The 20345-nt window shown below is 36.6% G+C and overlaps 1 protein-coding gene across 8 annotated transcripts in view; it reads right to left on the bottom strand.

Annotated features, from left to right (window-relative positions):
- Window positions 1–20345, bottom strand: part of SOX6 (SRY-box transcription factor 6) — a 376098-nt gene that overhangs the window by 211046 nt on the left and 144707 nt on the right. For all 8 annotated transcript variants that reach the window (XM_040608288.1, XM_040608282.1, XM_040608285.1 and 5 more), the window contains one exon: window positions 8027–8237. In XM_040608288.1, the coding sequence (XP_040464222.1) occupies window positions 8027–8237 (211 nt within the window). The remainder of the gene's footprint in view (window positions 1–8026; window positions 8238–20345) is intronic.

The raw sequence follows: 20345 nt of genomic DNA, 5'->3' as shown, positions 1-20345 counted from the left end.
GGCAAAGCAAATAAGACCAACTAAAACTAAAGTTCATCACCAAAGAAATCTGAGGTCTTTCACCCTACAGAACTTGGAAAATACAGTGGCATATAAGATCAGCCACACAGGAGCCCTAGTTTCACTTCATATTTTTATACTTATCTTAGCGGTTTTAGGAAGGGAAGCATTGCAGTCTAGTCCCTGCTATTAACATGATGACTACAAAATGTATTTCAATTCCCATTTTAAGGCATGATCTGATCATAACTTTGTGTCACAGTACATCAGAGACCAATGAAGTCTGAATTTATTTTACTGTTGCCAGGATCATGCAACTGAAGCAACTTTCCATATTTTTACAGCTATTTACTGACTTACATTTTTTGTCACAGAGCCCAAAGTCAATTGTACCCATTCATACTGAACTTGCCTGTCTTACTGCCCTAAGGTAAGAGATGGATTTTTAGATATGTTTTTTCAATAGTGCTGCAATACTACTAATAACATATAAATAGCATAAAGATAGCAGACCTTACACCCTGCCTATACGGGAAACAAAAATGTAGAGAAGCATAATGCAGAAAATTATATAAAAAGGAAGCATGGAGACAATTTATCACACAACAAAAATTAAATTACATTGTATCCAGCAGTGGACAATGTCAGTATTCAGAGGTACGGTGGGATTAAAGGAAAAGATGAGATGACCCCTGAAGGTAAGACACTGGAAAACGTAGTCACTGGGGAGGAACTGGTTGGAACAGTCAGATGGTGGTGTTGAGAAGAATTTGGACTGTTTCAGTTTAAACTGTCCCTGTCTACAGCTCAAGTTCAGAGACAATGAGGAAAGGCTGAAAGCCCATTTGTTCTAATGAAAAAGATTTCACTCATCTCAAATATTCAGGGCTGAATAAAGACATTTCTTCAACGTGATGTAAGTATCTCAAAACGAAAGTAAACATCTACCCAAAAATACTTGAAAGAGTTATCATAGCTAGAAGGGATGTCCAGTCTTCAGAACTGAGACCTGAATTTCAGACTCTCCCCACATAAGGATTTGAGTTATCATCAACTCTGTTTAATAGCAAAACCAACAATTTTGTAAGGTGCAGAGGTACAAAGCTCCCACAAGAAATCAACCTGTACTAGGAAATTGAACCTCCAGAAAAGTAGATGCTCAATAAAATGCCATAGATCCTACATCTAGGTAACTGCCTGATAGTAACCATGGAGTATTTTCACCTGACAACTCCTCATGTAGCTAATTCCATTCAACTTCCAGCAGATCCTGTTATGAAAAATGCTACCAGCACACTTCCCACATTATTGTTGATAATCCTAAACTGGTAAGTAAGAACTGAAAGGACGTGAAAAAAAATTAGCAAAAAAGATGGTCTCCATAATCTATGGAATTATTCGTATAGAACTCATTATTCATGATACCTGTGTCAAAGCCTGTACTGTTCCCCATTTTTGTGCCATGAACAAATTTTGGAACAAAGAAAACTGAAGGGAAACTTTCAAATGTAGTTTGAGACATACTGAAAAATGCTGAAGAATTACTATACTGTAATCCACACAGAATCTGTGAGTAATGACTAGATGCTCAAATGCTACAACACTGGGCAAGATTGTAGTGTAGACAGTCATATAATAAATGCAAAGATAAGATGGAAGAATGACAGTATACGCCGGTTTCTTAAATAAAAATTGTGAGATAGCACAATCAGAAAACAGTACTCTGAAAGACTTAAAGGATATAAGACAGGTAATAATAAAAAATCATAAATTCTCAGGTTACTGGAAGGATAAATAAAAATATGAGACAAAATATTAGTCACCAAATACAGTATGGTTACACAGGCTGGGCCTGCCTTTGCAAAAAAAAAAATACCTAAACAAATATTGCATTCTAAATATTATTAAAATGAGTTCATTAAAGTTATTTCTGCTTCAAACAAGAATGAATTTTTGCTAGAAAAATCAAATAAATCAGGTAGAAAGAAACTAGGCAGTATCTTCTTTTAGTTACCAGGAAAATAACCCTAGAAGCCACTTTCTTTGTGGTAGTGTTCCTAAAAAGTCCTAAATTAGTTTAATTTAACACATTAAGATACAGGAATTCACTGTATACTTCAATAAATGAATTACTAGAAATTGTACACTCTATAAAACTTCCCTAAATAGAATAATATATTTTTCTAAAACAGCAACATAAATTGCAAGAAAAGAAGTGATCCATGTGATTTTACCAAGATCATTGGATGAAAAAAACCACACAGACAGTGAGTTGCATTTAATTATATGGTAAAGTGGTAGGTAATTCAAGAAAACAGTCGTTTAGGAAGATGTGCCTCATATCTCCCCTCTGACTCGATCTGAGCCATCTATTAATTGTGTGGACTTTTGGGATTTGTGTTTTTATTTTCAAAGCATGTTTGGAGCTTAGCAGAAAAATTTCTCGGCCTAGATGCTGCCATATATGGTTTCTAACAAAAAGCAAGTAAAAGACATATTTTACTACATGTATAACTGATTCTGAATTTGCTTACCAAAAGCAATTTTTCAGAAGGGAAACACTGTGAGGGGGTTGCCTAGCAGATGTGGCAAGGTTTTTCAAAGATGATGAAAGGGTGTTGAAGAAGGGGGTTTTTTTCCACAGCCAAAAGGCTTGTTTCTTGTGGCGAGAAACACCAGTTACAATTTACCAATTCCATAGGTACCACAAAAAATAGAACAGTAGTATTAACTCATTTTTAGCAATTATTTGTATAGCCCTAATATCAAATCCCCATAATATCTTTAAGGCCTTGAAACAGAACAAAATACCTGTAGCCATTAAGAAAACTGAAGAATAAAGAACAGGGGTCTATAAATGTCAGGTGCATTAGGACAACCAGGGATCATGCCCTCATCAGTGGAAAGTGTAGGTATAGAGCACACCACAAGACAGAAAACTTTAATTAAATCTCAGTAAAATTTCTGAAAAACATTGAAAAATATTCATTGACTACAGATGGTCAGGAGTTCACTTCTAGACCTGATTCACAAAAGACAACTCCTGACATGTAATATCCTCAAAGGTTGTGCTTAAAACTATACCAGTAAACAGGTGTATATGCCTGAACTCTGTCTGTTCTCAGCTGTGGCAGGCTTAAAACAAAGAATATAAAACTGAAACTCTCCATTCATTTGACAAGATAGAGTTCTCTCAGATTCCATTTAAAGAAAAAAAATACACCTGCATAAAATTACAACCAAACTGGCATACCAGTGTCCAGTTATAAAACACAGTATCTGAAAGTTTAAGTTTCTTTACTTCCCAGTGAAGTCAACAGGAAATACGCACGGATTTGTGTGTGCAATACTTGAGTATGCCGTCTTTATGGGCATGATAAAAAAATATATAGGGGAATTGTTAATCTATTTTAAGTCAATGTAAAAGAAAACCTTCAATTATTATTAACTAATGAAGCTGGAGGGAAAAAAAAAAAAAGCAAAACACAAAATCAGAAAAACCACCACTACTGAGTAGCGTACTAAGATTTTCCCTATTGCATATAAAATGAATAATACATGTGAATCCTTAATTTTTAATTTAGATATCTTTAGACATATTATATATCACTATGGTACATATATCCACCCATAAAAAGAGAGTACAAACAGGTGCACATGACAGAGAATAGATGGAAATTTATGAATATACTACTCTTTATATAGATATTCATTATTCCAACATGTGTACTTAAAAATCTTTGAACTCTGAATGTTCAGCTTTGGTCTTCAAGGAGGAAACAAGAATGGGAAGCAGTTTATAAAAAGCTGGTGCTAGAATTGTGAACTGAGCTCGGCTGAAAAATGATACTGTATACATCGCTCAGAATCAAGGTCAAAAGTGAATTAGGAATCCAGGCCCTGAGTAATGAGGGCTTAGCACTTAGCAGAAATGACATGCCCAGTTTCCAGCTCAGAAGTGCCAGCTGACCTGCCAACCTAGCATTCCAGATCCGAAAGGGGGAAATCTGCTCTCCTAGCTACAGACAAGATGTGTACTACTAATTATTGCTCGTAGAGGCTTATGATGAAGTACAGTAGGATAGTTGTCTGGAAGCCAATTCTCAGCCTAGAATTCAGGCAGCCCAGGCAATGTAAATCTGTCTCACAAAAGTAATATAAGCAATATTCAGACAGAAGGGTCTTTTACTAAAGGGGGACAGAAAAGGAAAGAAGCAGTCTGACCATACTATCTAACATAAACTCGTTGTTTGAGCTGTAAAGAGATTTAATACTTGATTGTACTGGAGGATACTTCCAAAGAAAAAAGCCAGTAAAACAATCCTTCTGCTCCTAGAAAAACGAAGATGAATATACTGAGGTTATCCAAGAGGCCCTAGAGTCTAGTGTTGTTGATTAAATTAGACACCTGTTCATTTCTGACCTCTTCTGTCTTATGAGAACACAAGTCAGCAAAGTCTTTACATACTCAAATTAACTCCAAGTATTCGTAGCATTCTTTTTTCTTTCCCAGTTACAATTTCCTCATCAATTTTCTCATTTCCAAATGATTACAAATTAAGACACAGGAATGCTTTAATTTATAAAATCGGCAAATACTGGACCATGAAGTGAAAAAATGTTGTTTATCCTGTGATGTTCGTAATGTTTGTTCAAACTACAAATAATGCTTAAAACATACCTAAGGTATATTCAGTCCTGTATGAGGCGTTCGTGTTCCCAGTATTATACACAAGGCATGACACTGGCTGAAGCACTATTATTAAAGAGAGATTAAAACAGCTGTACATTATGCTGAAGCACTCAGTCCTTCCTTTACAAACAGACGGTCCTGGATTACAAGCAGCACTTGACCATTTAAATCACTACAACAACCAGATTTAACCAGCTGGGCCATATTCTCTTAGGCAATGCCTGTTGACCTCCCCAGTCACAGCTGCTCAGATGAAATTCTCATTAGACAACTTATTTTCAGAAGCCAAAGGACTCTGATTAAATACATGTATTTAGATACGATAAAGTCTTTCAGTACATATTTCTTTTGCAGCGTTAGGAGGTACAACAGAGACCACAAGCTGTATATACAAGCACAACAGACACCTAATATCTGAAGGTACACCACAAAGTATTTAAGTATTTGACACCAGCAACTCATATTACTCAAATTCAGATCCTATAGATGGACCAGAAAGTTACTATATAATCACATTAAAAGAGACTTGTTGCTGTACTCGCATGGGGGTTAGAGCAGATGACGGGAATTCTTGAGTTCTTTATTCCACTTCTAATTCTACAATTAACTTGACATATGACCGTATGTTAGCTCAGTTCCCACAGATACATCGATGGTCATGGAGCTCCTCACTACGGAAGATGCTAACGTGTTTTGCTAATTTATTCAAAGGAGTAATGCAAGACTTCAAGCCCCACAGATTTTACACAGTAATATACAGTAGAAATATACCTTTTCCCCATTACATTCATTAAAGCAATTATATTATACTATCTATTTGCTTAAAAAAAATAAAAATCAGCAGGTGGTTTTCAATTTGGGCAAACAATTTTGTGATAGGTCAGGACTTACTAGACAAAGGGCTCCTCAATGGCATTGGCAGCACACCATTTTAAGAAAAAAACTGCATAGAAACCTATTTTAAAGGATAGATGTTGAAGAGCATCATGTATAGTACATGTCCAATTAGGTTATTAAGTTTTTTAAAAGAGACTATGAGATGCAAAACATTTTCCTAATCTCACACCTCATTTCTCCAACTGACTCTGCACTGGATCAGTTGCAGCACCCAGGGTCACAACAAAGATCCAAGTCTTAAAATAGTAATTATTTTTAAAACATTATTTTATTTGGATTAAATATGGAGAGTTTACTTCTTTTTCATTCAGAGAAACCTCTGAATACTGAAATAGGCACTCAAATCTGTCATGAGAATGTTGGTATTCCTAGTCTACACAGAAGTTTAAAATCAATGAACTTTCTAAGTCTAACATCCTGAAGAGTTTCCAGTCTTTCTATTAATATTTTTCAGCGTTAGCTTATATGGTACCAGTTGGATGTTCATTAATTATTTTCTGTAAAATGGAGATAATCTTTTTTTCTACAAAAAATGCTGGATGAATTGAAAAGAACTTAACATGAAGACACAGTCAATTACCTTTGAACTTAGAGGCAGACTTTAGACTAGTTTTCCAGTATAATGTTGTCCATAAAAGGCAAGATTATTTTATAGATCAGAAATTACTTTTATTTCACAGCTGGTGAGAACATACAGCACAGAAGGCTCACTCGGTGAGAGGGATCTCTCTGCTGTGCTCATACCTCTCTACTGTATATTAATCCAGAGGAAGTGCAGAAAATTCTTGAGTATTCATACAAAAATAAGCTATGAAATGTTTAAATCCTTACATTAAGATACTATGTTTAAACTTTTTGATGCACGTTTTTATTAGGACACCATTCAGTATACTCCTGGAAAAGTCTTAGCTGTGGTGTCACTATAATCAACAGCAACTTGTATACTCCTGCAGCAAAATATGAGCCAAGACCTTTGATTAGAATGGAGTGTCGAACGACTGTTCCTGACTGTAAAAAACAACTTTGCCAAAGTAACATTTAAAATAGTTTTTCTAGTCTAACCACCAAATCTAAGAAAGCAATTTTTAAAAGAGTGATCTTTACAGCTGAAAACAGACAGATGGTAGTAAAGAATCTGGGACATTCTCTCTTTAGAGATGTTTCGCCAGCTTCAGAAAGGACACCTATAGAACACATTTATCTATGTGCTAGCATTTAACAATTATGCCAAGAAATTTGAAAGCCTACTTCCAGCCCTACATAATTTTATCCTATATTTAAACATATTATTGTATCAGCATCAATTTTAATTCAAATCTACATTGTTACACGGAGCCAAGGGATCTTAAAGTACACTGTCTGAAGTGCACTGGGACAGTACCCTGAAATTGAGGAGGTAAAATCATTCTGAACTCATGAATATTTCAAAGAAAAAAGGGATCACAAAGTTATACCGCCTTGTGGTTCTACTGCTTTACAAAGATTCTTCCTGGGTTACTTGTAATGCCACAAAATGACACTGGTAAAATAACTACCAGAACCCACACCGATGCCTCCAGACCTGTTTAGTTCATTTCAGAGCCCCCTGCTCTCACACCCTCCCTGGTTCAGGCTCCTGGATGAGCTCACAGAGTAGAAGGCACCATTGCAGAAGCAACCAAGACTTCATTCAACTTGACGTGGGGAGAGATTCGCACTGTGGACCCTGACCACGGGCACACGTATACTGATAAATTCACTCGCCATATGTGTTTAGTTCCTTTCAAGGCCCAAAACTTAGCAAAGTTGATGAAAATATCTCAATTAGGTCTGAACACATAAACTGCCTTAAAGCTCAAAGATTTGTCCTCATTTTTATCTCTTTAACACTTGCAAAGATATCTGAGCAGATTGTAAAGAAATTTTATTTTTTCAGCCACAATTCTAGATATATAGGTCAGAACTAGGTACTCTTTACACTTAAAACTGTTTCACATTCTCCTCACTGCAGATTCTGGGTCATTAAGGTGGTGAAAGATGAGAATTTCCAAGGCGAAACAAACCAGCTCATGTTTTATTCATTCCTATTGTTTAAAATAAACATTTATCTTTTCAAAGAAAAAGAACAAGTACCACTGAAGAATATTTCTCATTCTATAACCAGTTAAGAATTCAGCCTAACCTTTCAAATAAGAGTTGAGTTTTCACCTAAACCGATATTCTTGCTTTGACTCACAGACAACCAAAACAATTCAGAAAGTTTTAAAAAACTGGCATATTTGCCTAAAATCCCTAATGGATCTCAAACTACCATTGCCATGGTAACCTGTGAATAACTTTATCCTAGCCTTTGCCAATTATGCAGTTTTCTGGCTCTTGATACCCAACACATTTTTTATGCCATAAAAATTGTAGGGTTTGGGGGTGGGGAAACCATTGGTCTTATCCAACACATACCCTCTTGCTCGGTCCTGGTCATTTCTTCTAGTTTCTTCTGTTTCAGTGTGTCCACCACATCTGCAAGGCTCCCTTTGCGGCGTTCTGGCGTTCCAAAATTAACACTGGTCATTAGCTCACTGCGGTCACGACCTCCTTCGTCGGGCTTGTTTGGTGAGGTAGAGGTATTTCGGAAGGAATATAGGGAACATAACTTATTACTCTCTGACTCCTGCAAAGAAACAATACAATGTGAAAACATAGGCTATTCTCTTACATCAGAAGTTTGTTACACAAACAGGTAAATGTTGAAAGCATTATTTCTTAGCCTGTAATACTAATGAGCCTACATGTATCCCGCCAGTTTCTAAAATGAGCATTATGATTTTGGTTTCAGTGCTTGACAGAGGCTCTTTTTTTGCTTAAGATCAGCCCTCTCCATGCTTCTGATAATCATACTTAATGCCTGAGATACTCCTCATCACACATTTTCCTTGTCAGACACAAGCCACTTCAACACTTTTTTCAATGAATGTGTTAAGCTTTTACAGTTTTCTTTAGTTCCTTAAGTAAGGGCAATACATGTAGCACTAAGAGAGAAAATACAGGCAAGGACAAATTATTCCCTGATACACCCTCAGTTAATGGAAGACAACATAACTTTAAAAGCTAGAAAAAGTTAGGCCAGTAATGACTGAGGAGCAAGGAATCTTCTTCACAGTTAAACAAATCTTACGGTATGTGTCTACCCATGCTCATGCACTGCTCTTGAAATTAAACCCTTTCCTTAAAGAATGAAGATTATAATGCTGCTGATACAGGAAAGGAAATGTTACTTTCCAGGCTGACATAGACGAGAATGTGCAAGGAAATGCATTTATGGCAGAACAAGTGATGTATGCTGATCCATAGGTATTGAGACTACACGGATCAGAGAAGGTGTTATACAGTTAAAACCAGAGAAAGAGAAGTAAAAAGGGTTCTTCTCCCTTGTCAATAAATAACACATAATATTTGAGCGGTAAGCTAAAAAATAAAAAACAAAGGCATCAAAAAACAACAAGCCATGCCTGTTCTCCTCAGTTCTGTGATATCACCCAACAGTCAAGCCCTCTGTGGATTTCTCTGGCTCAAACTTCTCATTCTCCCTACCATAGATGCAACATTTGCTGCATCTCTGCTTTCAGTCTTTCAGGTAAAGAGAACACAAATTCTTCAGTTTGCCCTCAAAAACTCAACAATGGGAATTTCTTGCACACTTCCCTTTCCAAAATTATTATTCTATTTTAATTTCTAATAATGCCAGGCTAGGAATGCTAAACATCATGGCTAAAAAATAGAGGGTTTTTGCTTATGGTATGCCTAGAAATGGCAGTGCATATATTTGATGCCGTAAAACAGATTTTCTTTAAAATTAAAGAGTAATAGTAATAGCAGCAATATATTTAAGAATTCAGAGATTAATTTAGAGTTCTATCAAAAATCATGCTCTCAATGCATAGCGTTCCCCACAAACCATAATAGTTCAACTACTCTATGAGCTGAAAACACACAGCTACAGAGCACTAAAGAAAATTGTGTCCTGGGTGAACCAAGGTCTGAAGAAAGATGCACTAGAAATCATCAACCATCGGCAACATCAGTCATAAATGTTTGTTTCAGCCTTGAATGGATTAAGAAGTAGCTGTGCAATGTAACAGAAGGAGTAACACCAACAATGAGTAACTGTGGTAACGGAGGGCTGTGGACTGCATAGAAGGTGGTGGTGACAAATTGTCACCCAGCACAGCAGTATACGATCAGCACAACCCCATCATTGCCACTGGAGGAGGAGGCAGCATTTGCTAGTGATGTTGAAAACATATTTATTCACTAAGATAGGAAACGAAGAAGACGCTATCACATCCCAGCCCTAGCAGCACCCCGTCAACACAGTAGGAGTTACGGGCGTTTTTGTAAGAGGAGACAGAAAGAGAGGTGGCATGGGGGAAAAAAAACCCTTTGCCTTCATTTTTTCATGTATCAAACATTAAAGAATTTTTCATTCCATCCACTTGTACTCATTAAAGAATCAAACATCACAAAGGATAACAATATCTTACACAGAACAGGTACAGAACTGAACTTATTTAGTTACCTTTAGGAAAGAATCACTCTCTTATCTTCCATTGTTTCTGAAAACTACTTTGCATTTTTCTTAAAATTTGGTCTAAGTTACAATGGAGATGAAAAAAGCATCTTCTGATATTTTTCAAATTTAAAACTTAAATTTCTATAATACTTTGCTTCGATGAAGAATTAAATCTATATAACAAAGGCATTTTTACCTTTGAAGACTACAGTATAAGAGCAACGTAGTAATTTTAAAGGAGTTTGTTCTCAAGAAAGCAACATCTTCTTACAGTAGATGAAGCATATCCCTCAGGCTCAATACAGGGTTTTTCACGCTCTCAGAAAGGCACACTAAATCTATTGTTTAGGCTGGAAATGAGAAGATAAGATAATCTGTGAAGCAAGTAGAAATGACTGAATGGCCTTCCTCCTGATACCCTGTCTCCACCCTCATCTGGACACACACGTAGTCCAGCACAACGTTCATTTGCTGCACATCCACACTTCTTTTCCTTGCCTAAAACACTGCAACTTCCACAGGGAAGATAAGACAAGCTTAAACTCCGTGCAAATGACGTATGTTTATGGATAAAGGCAGAACGACAGCCTTTGCGAGAACGAGCGTCTGTCCAACTAATTGAGTCTTTTATATTGTCAGTTTTATGGGGAATTAAAATGTAGAATAAAAAGAAAAGAATAAAAGGTAACCCTAATATTTTTGGTTCTGTCTGGCCCTACAGCTATAGTATTGGGGTTACTAAATGCCTAATGTACCTGCAGTGTATTATCTGAATTGGCACTCTAAGAAACCCAGCAAGGATGACTTTCTGAGGCCCATCTTTTTCTGAAATCAGACATGGTTAAAAAGAGTGGCTGAGGATTCAGAAGAACTGCACAAACTGAAAGGCATTCAAAGGATTAAATGGGCAAACGGAGCAACTGTAGACCAGTCCAGTGTAAATACCTTTTCTAATAATAGCAGAACTCAGCTAGAAAAATCTAAATCAGCTGCATGTACATTTATCTGCAAGAAACAAACCCAATTCCCATTCTATGATTCTAGATAAATTTGTGAATAATCTACAAATAAAATGCAGCCAAAATGAAACTTTAAAAAGGCTTCAGAAGAAATTTTATAGCTACACAGTCAGAATATACATTTTTACTCCTATGTATCTACTGTTGGCAGCTTTCTTTTTTATTCCAGCCATATGAACAGGTTATATTGACCTCTCATTCACAGCAAACCAGACAGATAAAAAAGCAGTGGGGCAAGGGAAGCATTTCTGTTCTATTTTTCTCTAGAAAGGTGACTCAACTGTATTCGAAGGGAAGTTATTACTGCAGTGTTCAGTTCGTTGCAAATCAAATAAAGGTTGCAGCATACTTATGAAGGATTTTAATTTGCTTGGTGGACCTTACAATCTTTTGCAAACCAACAGATCACATTTATGTCCTAGCACCTCACCCACTGCACGACCACAAGTGCAACTATCACACACTTCTGATGCAGTCCTGACTATCAAAAATTAATCTGCACTGACATTCATAAGCAGCATGCAGCTACCCTCCTAATGTAACTGGAAATATGGCCTCATGCCTCAGATTTCCTCTGAAAAGAGCCTGGTGGATCACGTGCGTTGTCTGAGAGAAGAGGCATATCATCCCCACAAGTTTGTTGGCCCTCTTGCTTTAATGCATAAGGTACCCTCACTAGAAAATCTGAAGTCCGGAATGGAAAAGTACCCCCATGCTTCTTACGACAGAACAAGAAAATAAATTCATTGTTAGGAAAGGAGAAGCTGGTCCTTTTGAATATGGGAGGATTCAATAATAAAAGAGATCATATCCTAGAGAAGCTTTACGCAGCCACCTTTTAAAGAATAAGGAAGCCCCAGTTCATTTGACCTGAAGAGAAGAAGGAAAGGATGCTGTTAAAGGTTATTTTTCATGCTTTTTCCAAGAGCATGGAAGAAAAGGCAAAGACAAGTGCCTAGCCAGGACCAATTCAAATATTTTTCCTTTGCAAAATCCAGCTGAGTAATCCGTCGGCACTGATGAAAATTCTCCATGTAAGCCAACTTTTCTCAGCAAAACTGATAACAAGAAAATAGGCAACAGAATATGACTGATATGAACGTCTGCATAATGTATTTGGACACAGTCTGGTGTCCAGATTCATCCAGTAGCTACATAATTCACTAGTAACTGATACATCCATGAATTCTAGGTTAAAAAATCATGAAATTCTGTAAAATGGCATTTTATGTCTAAACTTGAAATAATACCTTCAACACATGACAGTCCCTTTGAAAGGTGCATTTTTCAAGGTATGCTATTCTTACTGATTTCAGTGATTTCCACTGGGGTCAGGGGGAGGGAATATCTTATGATAAGATAAATAGCAAACTCTAGTCCATGGAAAAAAGACTTAACACAGAGCATGCTTCTTCATCCAACATTGATGAAATTCAATCACAGTCAACCCTACACATTTTTAATCTTGACTACATTCAGATTAATTCGATTTCCAGTCAAGAAACAGAACAATATTGACACATTAATAAAGTGTCAATATCAAAAGATTATGTCAATCCGAAGCACATTTTGCCTCTAATAAGAACAGAGTGCTTAGAAAAGAAGAAATTTAAGAAAAAGCGATGTGTGTAAAAATTTTATTTCAGTCCTAACAGAAAGTGTTAGGTAAAAGCATTGCTTACTAAAGATAACATAGCAAAGTGGGTTTCTTCTCAGTCTGATCCAAAATGACATCTGGTGCAGATTGCTCAGGATCCCATTGTACCGTTGCTAGACTTATAAAACTACCTTCCCACTCACAAACTAATACTGGATAACTGTAGGACAACTGCTTATGCCCATACCAGAATAGGCGAGGGTCTTACTGCCCAGGGACTTTTGCCCACCACAATGTGGTGTTTCCAGACTAGCCCTTAATAACTGGCAAACAATAAAATCTGAAGACAGCTTCTTACAGAGGTTTAGGCATGAATCTGACTGCTTAAGGAATAACACGTATGATGATCTTACATCTTAAGCTTTCTTCTTTGCCTTACTCGGTCAGATGTAAAAGTGTTTTATGTTGAAGAGGTATGTATTTGCAGAGATGACTAAACCAGAAAATCTTACTACTCAGCAGCTGAAGACAGAAACTCAGTCTGGACCACTATTCCAGCTGCTTACTATTCAGGAGGGACAAAACTATTTTCGAAATGTTGGTTTTTAACACCATGGTAAATAAAGGTCATTTTTCCTGTATACATTTCCTCACCAGCCCATTAGCACAGAAAAATATTTATTACACATCACTCAACCCATTGTGCTTAGTGTTTAGACAAAATGTCCCTATTATAACAGATTAAACACCTACAAAGGGTCATTAAAATATAAGGATTAGGTTTCAAAGTGGAGAAAACAAAGAAAAGTAAATAAATGCACAAAAGACAGAAACCCAGAAATTAGCAAGGCATGAATACTAAAATACTATGCGGGGTTTACTCAGGGATAGGTAGCCCATGCATGAAATCATACTTTCACTTACCCCTAAAACCTCTACCTATCCCCCTTATCATATGCCAGTGAGAAAACATTAAGATTTCCAGTGCAATATGGTAAGAGCTTTCCTAGGTCTTCCCTTGGCCTTTTTTCGTGTTAGAGGGGCAGTGTACTTCTCTAACCAATCCCAAGTTTGCTGTGAATATATGTGGTCCAGCAACAGTGTCCTTTGGTCTCATCAGCTTTTCAGGCTGCCTGGTGTAAACAATGAGTGGCCTGTTGGCCGTTCCTTTTAGAGCTTCTGTGAATGGCTGAAGTCTAGTTTTGCTAACAACAGAAACAATTCTGAGTAATTACAAACAACGGCTTGGTATAAATAAAGACAGGGACTCTTTGTGACTACATATATGGGATATTCTTCACACTCCATAATAATTCCTGTAAAACTGTTACATTAATAAGTAGAGATATTTCAGCATGCCTCTTACTCTGAGAAAATAATTTTTTACCATCTACGTTCACTACATTTCACAAGTTACATTGGCAAAGTTCTTCAAAAAGAGAGCTGCTTAGTTTCTGTGCAAAGGAAGGGAAATGCTTATACTTTCATAGATGTCTCTGTTGAAAAGGGATTGAACAAATAATCGTAATTTTCCTGTTAGTGTAAAAATACATTTTTTCTTGTGTATTTAGAGTCTAACAGTTTAAATAGTTCATTTTCCAATCAGTGGTCCCACTGGTTTTAGCAGGACAGATGGGGGAGTACTGCTGTAAGTGATGTAAATAAGGGTATTGAAAGCTGACCCAGTATTTTTCAGATTGGGAAGATAACGTTTATAGCAATAGCTGCAACCCGAATCATAAGCCGACTTGTGTCACCTTCTATGAAGACCTTTCACTTCAAAAATAGAGCAAACACACATAAAATGGCAGCTCTATCGATGAAAGATCGTAGGCTAAAACCAAGATTCAATATTCTTGCTCCTTCTCCTAATGGCCAAAGTACAGAATAAGGTGGCTGGGAAGTAACGTATCAGTTTGGGGACTCCACAATCATGAGTGGAGATCTGGCTTCAGACAGATCTCTCTTTGGGATCCTCCTAAGGGTTAAGGACAGACCAACAGCCTGGTGAACTGAATTCTGTGGTCAGGAGCCTTAGAAGGGGGAAGCGCATGAGGCTGAAGATTTTAATAAAGGGACATGAGACAAAGAGATATCCCTTTATGGTGGTATCTAAGTTTCATGCAGGGAGGAGAGATTCTGTCTCAAAGACAGACGGTCCCTGAAGATGAGAAAAGAGGAAAACTTGGGAACTGAAACTCTGGGCTGTAAAAATCAGGGTGACTATGTTAGTTAGCAATCAAAAAATAACTACCATCAACTCTGATTGAAAGTTGACAACTGCAACCCTATTCAATAGCCAGCAAGAAAACTGTTCCTGTAAGTTCAACTAAACCACAGGATGAATGGCCAAGAAGAAGTAGAAAGCAAATATTACTAACATAAAATGTGTTAGCTGAATTGCTTATTTCCATGTGGATGAGGCTTTTCTGTTATAAAAGGATATTTATCTGTCTCTGCATTGAATGGGACACATGTAAACACCCCAGGAAAGTTGGATATCCAGAGTGATTTTGATTCCAAGTACTAGAGGCATGCTGGCACTTGGAACTAGTCTGGAGTTAACATATAATGAAAGCAAATGTTTACAAAATCATTTCCAATCACTACATTAAATAAGGTTTCCCATTTTGAGGAATTTAATTAAATAGAATTAAGAGAAATTAAAAATCTAAATGATCATTTCCAATTCTCATCCGATTAAAAAAAACACAAAAGTTTTATTAAGAAAGATTTATTTAAATCCAAGGCTTAAGAATGACTGCTATGAGCTATTGAGAGGACATAATTTGTAAAGTCTCAGCAAATTATGCTAGTGGGAGGGCAAATGGCAAGTAATGGAATAAAACCTCAAGTCTTTAACTCAGCGTTTGCTCTGATAAAACTTACACTGATTTCACTGCCAAAGTATAGACTGACTACAGCCTGTAAAAGCCTTGTATTCCATTTTCACACGCATCTAAAAACGTCTAGAAACAATACAAGAGTAAGCATAAGCTCTAAGGCAAGAAACAATATGTTAAAACAAGAAAAAAAGAGGAAGGTAACTTTAGTTTAGATCAGAGGTTTAAAAATGAGATGACGTAACAGTCAGGCATACATGACACGAAAAGGCCACTGCAGGAATAGATACCTGTTTGGAAGTAATAGGCAGGGACTTTTTGATTGATGTAAAATATGACAACTTAATTGCAGCAGTCCCTTCATACTCAGTTGTTGGAGCAAACTAAATGAAGCCAGGTACACCAGCTTTTGGGTAGAGAGATTTCAGAAGTTTACAATTTTTCAGCTACGCGATTTAAACCCTTCGCTTTACAGACGAGCAAATCTGTGAAAAATGTTGACAGCCTTTTTGCTCCATTCCAGAACAGAAAATCACCTCAAAATTATTAAATACAATGCACAACCATTTCTGTATGGCAATCAACTCACCCACAAATGACACGCATACACTCGTGTGTGCTTTTGCAAGAGTCAGATGCTAAGGATTTCCTTAACCATCCAAATACCATATGTCCTAACTCATGGTGTTTAGGTTTGGTAGTAAATCACCATATTGAGACTTTATGCCCTAGACTTTGGTTAAATGCTTATTAAGGAAAAAGTGATGCACAACCATTTCCAGTATGAGTATTTAGACCTATATTTTCATCTAAACTGAAACTGAAGATGCACTGTGATCAGTCCCAGCTGATTAGCATTGTTTACCTTTTGGGTAAATAAAGACACATATTTTGTGAGGTATGCTTGTCAGAATCTGCCAGATAAAACAAGGATTGTGTGGCTTGGATATTTCAGATAACTTTGTATATATCCAACTTCCCCCTATCAGGTCGTCTTAGTTGTCTGACTTATAACTAGATCTATTGTAAATATCAAAATAAAATTTGTATTTACATTTTCAGCAATATCAAATGCACATGGAAATCCTTCACTGTATATAGTTACATGACATATATTACATGCTTTATGTTTCCCTTTTAGCATTTGCAGATGAACACATGCAGGAAATCAGCCTGCTGCATAGAGTACTTGTATTTCTTTAAGGTAAACACTGATGAAACATTTGGAAGACTGAAATAAAAATAAGACATTTATGAGACATAAAGGTATCACATAAAACTGTTGTGAATTACAATAACATTGGCTGAATCCCAGAACAGATAATCCTTATAAACATGCAGGAATGTTGTAAACTGTATGTGAAAATCAGTGATACAGTACATTAGGAGATTCATATTACACTTGGTGCTGTGTCTCAGTCCCTGGATTTTTCATGGCCTCAAAGATTAAAATAAATACATGTAGTATCTTTCCTTCCTCCACGAAGACATTTTATGTACACAGTTTTATTATGCTGAACAAAGATACCAAAGTGTGTTTTTTCTTGAGCTGTCAAAGTACAAAAGAAATGCAAAAAGTCCTTGCACAGATGTAGTAAAGTGCTGGATTTTATCTTTTGGCAGGTGCTCAATATGCAGCCCACATAATCACATGTTAATGACTGGAGTGTGTTAATCAGCATGCATACCTGATTCCTCCTTGCCCAAGGAAAAAAAAAATAAATTAACAATTTAGAGTGTGTTAATGCTTCTACTTTTGAAAAAATTCATGTCAATATACAGAAGTGAATTAAAAACTTTTTAGAAATTGCTTTATAAAAAATTGGACATGTTACAATATGAGGAAGGACTGAAATAACTACAGGTTTAGCTGAACATAACCTACAACTCTTTCGTGAAAAATTCAGGTGATGATTAAGTCTATTTAAACACAGTTTACCCTAGAAGACAGGGAAAGGTTTAAAACAGACTGTGAGTTTTGAAAAAAAATTGTACAGTGTCAAAATGAAAATAACACAAATATAAGAGACATAACAAAAAGAACAATTATTTGATTCTTCTTCAAATGAAGTCAATTTTGTATTTCACCACCCCCATTAAGCACATTATCCTGCACATTTTTAGGGAACTGTTTTATTATTTTTAATATGAAATGTAAACATCTTTTTATGGTGAAGCTAGTAAAACTAACTCCTTAATGTTTCAAACCTTTAGACGTGTTCTGAACATTACAGTTGTTGGTAGTCCTAATAAAGTCAAGCTAAGCGCATACCTGAATGCTTTTCAAATCACAACACTCTTGAAAAAAAAATTATTTTAATCATCTTTTCTGCAATATGTTTCTCATAGAAGTCTATTTTATGGAAAAATAAAATATCATATCATCTGCTTTTTCACACCCTTCAGTTTCAGCCAAAACTTCATACCCATGCAATTACATATGAAGGTATTTATCTCCTTAGTTAGATAAAAATTCTGATGCACTACCTGGCATGCAGACATAATATCACAAGCACAGCAGAACTGCTTTCGATCATCACAAAATTCATATTTGTACATATAAATAAACAGCAATTTAGCAGATACAGAACTGCCAGAGTTTGGGGCATTTATATTTGATGCATTCTATATGCTTGTATCCAGCCTGTAAATGAACTAAAAATAAAATTTCAAAACATGTAAATGTATCTATAACTTTTGAGAATTTGAAGCCATGAATTTATATAAAAACAAATTCACAGTGTTTAGCATGTCTAAACATTTTTCAGTGATCTTTCCTAAAAACATGAGTTCATTTTTCTTAAAGGGAAGAACTTTCAACAAGAGAAGTTAATAACAAGGGAAGTGGGGAGCGACAGGATTGTGCTTGTTTTATGTAGACACAGTAAGCACTGAAACGTTAAGGCCTTCAGGATACCGTCTATTTCTGCCTTTGTGATGCCAGTAGTTTTGCTAAAGCTATAGAAAGTTAAACTTGATACTTGGTGATTTTAAGTGATTCCTGCTGCACATAGAAACCCACTATCAGTACTGCAGAGATGTACGTGCAGACATGGTGGAAAGGTAGCATGCCTTTCACTCTTTTGGCAAGAAGACAACAAAAGACAGAGACTTGACATTTACAAAATACACGTTAATGTTGCCATTTGAGATAAAATCCAATGAGATATGTTTCATTTCTAAACCCAAGGGGTCTTTAAGTGATGTTACATAACGTATAGGGAAACACAGCATATATTGGATGTAATTAATTTGTATATGTATATGTGTTTGTTCTTCCTCAGGTACAGGAAAATAACACCCATCCTTTAGATTTGACTTGCTGCTGTGGGTCCCTGTAAGAGTCTCTCACTGTGTTATTTCAAGTACCAGTAGTGCAAAAAGATGTGGATGCCCTCATTCTGAGCATGCACACACTGCCTACAGCTACCCTGTAGTGGTAGGCAGTGGAGGAACACCAGTGGGAAAAGAGTGTGGTGACCATCGCAGTGATACACCATTATGTATAGTGATCAGCACAGTAGCTACGAGTTCTTCACAAACCTTGTCTGTTACCAGACTGTTATACTGGAGCTGGGGACGGGAACAGAATTTGCCACTCTCTCCTTTTTACTGTTGGGGACCAGGGGGTGGAATTCTGTGTTTTGGAGAAAGATTCCGGATTTCATTAGGTTAAAGCTGCTCAAATGTATTGTTCACAAGGCCCACATCTAGCCTTTACAGCCTGGGAACACACCACCTCATTCCTCAAAGAAGATCAAGGCCACTTGTCCATCTAATTTTTCGTCTTGTTGGCACTGCTTTCTCCTGATACTTCAGAGAAAAAATACAAAACCTTCCTGATTTACCTCACAAGGTGTGTGGGGCTCTGTGTGGAGATGAGGATCATTCCTGGTTCCTCAGTGAAAAAAGCACACATTATGATTCTCCATTTCTTTATGTATTCACTAGTAAATAAACTATTCGGAGACAGCAATTCAGTTACTATTACACTTAACAAAAGTAAGTATTGTTGCCTTTCCCCCCACATCCTCTCCCAGTCTGCTCCCTGAAAAGAGCCAGGTTTTGGATGCAATCTAAAAATGTGACTGTATTTCTTCTTGCCTGTCCATGGGAGAAAGCAGGATACTTTCCTCGTTATCTTAGTACCACCTTGCCCTCTTCCCTACAGTTTAGTGCAGCAAACAGATACCCTCAGCCTAAAACAGACTCTATTTTCTAGTAGAACTACATGCAGCAATAAATACCCATATGTCCAGGTATTTTTATATTAAGTTACAGTTAGAAATATAACTATAATCTCTTCAGCTCAGCGATATGAAATTACAGAAATCTTTTGGTTGTTTTATTTTCTCCCCACTGTAACATCAAATTGGCTGGTGATACGATACTTGCAGTGTAAGTCATTACAGGTCTGACGTTACAGTTGCTACACATTGCTGAATCTGTCAAATGAAAAGGGAGCACAAAGGGAATTTCCAAATGCAGCTGCTATTTCCCATTTGTTAAATCCTTTTATTACACCATATAAGTACACAGCTGGGAAATACTATAGAGTGGGAGTTAAAACAAAATATTTTGGCTTCCAGACATTCAGAATACACAAAGGACTCAGTGGAAAGCAATGCCTGATATCAAAAGGGAGTGAAAGTTTGAAAACATTTCTAGCCAGTGTGTTTTTTTTATGATAATACACAATGTAGTTTGAAGGTATCTTACATTACAGAAAGTGCTGCATACCACAAATGTT

The sequence above is a fragment of the Falco naumanni genome, chromosome 10, assembly GCF_017639655.2.
Source record: "Falco naumanni isolate bFalNau1 chromosome 10, bFalNau1.pat, whole genome shotgun sequence".
Taxonomy (NCBI): Eukaryota; Metazoa; Chordata; class Aves; order Falconiformes; family Falconidae; genus Falco; species Falco naumanni.
The sequence above is the reverse complement of the archived record's forward strand: the minus strand, read 5'-3'. Positions and strand labels throughout refer to the sequence as shown.